Raw genomic sequence first — 3,301 nt, 5'->3', positions numbered from 1 at the left:
TTTTCGAGGCTTAGTAAGCTCAATGTTGATGTTATCTGCCTTATGGAAACTAGGGTGAGGTCTGCTAATATGAATAGAGTTACTGATTGCTATTCTTTGGATTAGGATAGTTACTCAAATCATGAACATTCTGAAAATGGCAGGCTTTGGATTTTTTGGAGGATAGGTCTTAATTTTTCTATTTTGAAAGCTTTTGATCAGTCTTTGTCCATAGTTGGTGAGATTAGTGGTCATAGATGTGTCATTACAGTTGTTTATGGTAGTAATTCTGGTACTGAAAGGTTGCATCTCTAGAGGCAGTTGAATAAGGTGGAAAATATGGTGGGGGAATCGTCTTGGCTTATTGGAGGTAATTTCAACATTTTTGCTCATGCTGTTGAGAGTTCTAATTCAGAGAGGTTAGGTCCCTATGACAATGCTGATATGGAGGCTCTCAGGAACTGCTTGTCTTCTTTGGAGCTCAATAACCATCCTTTTATGGGGCCTTTATTCGTCCAATAGACAAGAGGGGAATTTCTTAGCCCGCAAGTTAGATAGAGTCCTCATTAACCCTCGATGGTTTGAAGATTTCCCTAGTTCATTCGTTGAATTTAAAGCTCAAGGGGTATCGGACCATTGCCCTGCTTTGATTTCTTTCTTTAAGGAAAATCATGTTGATAGACCCAAACCCTTCAAGTTTTTCAACTGTTGGGCTAGGCATGTGGAGTTTATGAATGTTGTTAAGGAGTCTTGGTAACTGAAGTCCCTGGCACTGCTATGTATAGACTTTTTACTAAGTTGAAAAGTCTTAAGTTTAGATTAAAAGAGTTCAACAGTTGTCATTTTGATGACATTTCCAAAAGAGTAAAGGATAAGAGGGACCAGCTCGAACAAGTTCAGCTTGCAAATATTTCACATGATGGCTGCTACATTGATGATAAGAAGACCCTCCAAAATGAACTTCATGAACTTGAGGTGGCTGAAGCTTCCTTCTACAAGCAGAAAGCCAAAATCCATTGGCTTAAGGAGGGTGACAGAAACACTAAATTCTTTCATTCTGCTGTAATGAGGAAGAGACAGAAAAACACTATCAGATTGCTTTATGCTGAGGATGGTTCCAGGCTGGATACTTTTGAAGCCATGTCTGCTGAGATGGTTAGGTTCTATACTGAGTTACTTGGCATTGAAGACTCGGGTGTCAAAAGTTGTGATGTGGATGTTCTTAAGGGGCTCCTGGGTATGAACTCTCTTGTGATGTTGTTGTTCCTTAGTGAAGGAGGTCTCAAATGAGGAAATCAAAGCCTCTTGTTCAAACAAGGGAATGAAAAGAGCCCAGGGCCTGATGGATATACTGCTTATTTCTTCAAGGTGGCCTGAGATATTGTCCAAGTGGATTTTTTGGCTGCCATCAAAGAATTTTTTTCAGACTGGTACCTTGTTGCCTGCCTTCAATGCTACAACCATTGTCCTTATGCCTAAGACTCCCAATGCAGGTATGGTTAAGGACTTTTGCCCTATTTCCTGTTGCTCAGTTGTTTATAAAACTATTACTGGCATCATTGTCAACCGCTTGGCTAGATTTTTTCCATACATGATTTTGCCTAATCAGTCTGCTTTTATTAAGGGTCGTAGCATTGTAGACAATACCCTGCTAGCTTAGGAAATAGTTAAGGGCTACTCTCGCAAGTCATTGTCCCCTAGATGTGCTATTAAGATTGACCTTAGGAAGGCTTTTGACTCTGTTTGTTGGGATTTTTTTATGAAAGTTCTTGCTGCCCTGGGGCTTCTTGATGTTTTTAGAGCTTGGATTAGGGCTTGCATCACTGGTGCTAGATTCTCTGTGGCTTTTAATGGGAGTTTAGTGGGTTTTTTAAGGAATGAGGGGAATCAGGCAGGGTGACCCACTGTCCATATCTTTTTATTCTAATTATGAATGTTCTATTCCATTTGCTAAATATTGCTGCTAAGAATGGTTTAATTCGGTTTCACTCTAAATGCAAACGTGTTTCTCTCACCCATCTTAGTTTTGCTGATGATTTGCTTATTTTCTGCCATGGGGATGAGAGTTCTGTTTTGGGTGTTGTTGGAGTTTTGGGGGTTTTCTATGAGTTGCATGGCCTTCAACTGAATGCTGGTAAATCCGAATTGTTTGCTTGTGGGGTGCATAATGATATTTTGAGCAGGGTGCAAGCAATTACTGGTTTCAAACTAGGAAGATTTCCTATCAGGTACCTTGGAGTGCCTCTAGTCACTAGAAAATTAACTGCCAAGGACTGTCTTCTTTTGATTGACAAGATCAAAAGCAAACTAAGCATGTGGTCTAAGTTGAGGCTGAGCTATGGTGGTAGGCTGCAACTTATTCAATCTGTGATTTTCAGTATCTCTAATTACTGGTGTAGGCAGCTTGGTTTTGCCTAATGAGGTCATTAAGCAGGTTGAGCAGTTTTGTTTGAGGCTTTTTTGGAAGGGGGAGACATTCCTGCTAGGGGGCTAGAGTTAGTTGGTTGCAAATGTGTTGGTTAAAATCAGAGGGGGGTTTGGGTTTAAAGAGCCTCGGCTGTTGGAACAAGGTGTGTTGTTTCTTGCTGATCAGGAACATTCTAGCAAATGCAGGGTCACTTTGGGTGGCATGGATCAAAGAGTATGCTCTGAAGGGGTCTGCTTTTTGGGAAGCCAGTCCCAAGCCTCAACTTAGCTGGATCTTGAGAAAGCTCTTTAAACTTAAAAATGAAGCTGTAGATTTATTTGGTAGTGTGGTGGACTGGAACATAGTTAAAAGTAAATGGGTGTGGGAGAAGCTTAGAGACAAGAGGGAGAAGGTCAAATGGGAGCACATAATCTAGTTTCCCTTATGTGTTCCAAGAATGTCAATTGTTGCTTGGATGGCTGTCTTGAGTAGGCTTCCAACCAATGATAGTCTCATCAATATGGGAATGGACTTTGTGACCTCTGCAATACTGAATTAGAAGACAAAGATCATCTATTCAATGATTGTGCTTTTGTGAGCGGTATTTGGAGAAAGATCCTACAGACCTGTAGAATTCCCTACAGGAATTTGTGTTGGAGTGACTTTCTGGATTGGGCAACAGTCAATTTCAGGGGTAAATCCTTGCTAGTTAGTATTTTGAAACTAGCTTGGATTAGCCTGGTATACTTTGTATGGGAAGAACGAAATTTCAGGCGCTTTAGAGGCTATTCTCGGTCTGTTGATAATATTTTTGACAGTATTAGAAGATCTGTTGGTGATAGGATAAATGGTTGCAATATTAACAAGGCTGACAATGTTAATCTACAGTTTTGCCTAGAATGGAACATTGGCTAG

The 3,301-nt window shown here is 40.5% G+C and overlaps 1 protein-coding gene across 1 annotated transcript; it reads left to right on the top strand.

Moving 5' to 3' along the window:
• The first annotated feature begins 415 nt into the window (after nucleotides 1-415).
• On the top strand, nucleotides 416-3,301 carry LOC120214250. Its single transcript, XM_039212197.1, has 7 exons — nucleotides 416-732; nucleotides 816-1,216; nucleotides 1,251-1,472; nucleotides 1,746-1,875; nucleotides 2,004-2,207; nucleotides 2,573-2,798; nucleotides 2,897-3,301. The coding sequence occupies exons 1-7, from the start codon at nucleotides 416-418 to the stop codon at nucleotides 3,299-3,301; spliced, it is 1,905 nt and encodes a 634-aa protein (XP_039068128.1).

The sequence above is a fragment of the Hibiscus syriacus genome, unplaced genomic scaffold (assembly GCF_006381635.1).
Source record: "Hibiscus syriacus cultivar Baekdansim isolate YM2019G1 unplaced genomic scaffold, ASM638163v2 tig00110057_pilon, whole genome shotgun sequence".
Taxonomy (NCBI): Eukaryota; Viridiplantae; Streptophyta; class Magnoliopsida; order Malvales; family Malvaceae; genus Hibiscus; species Hibiscus syriacus.
This window is presented reverse-complemented; position numbering and strand designations above follow the sequence as displayed.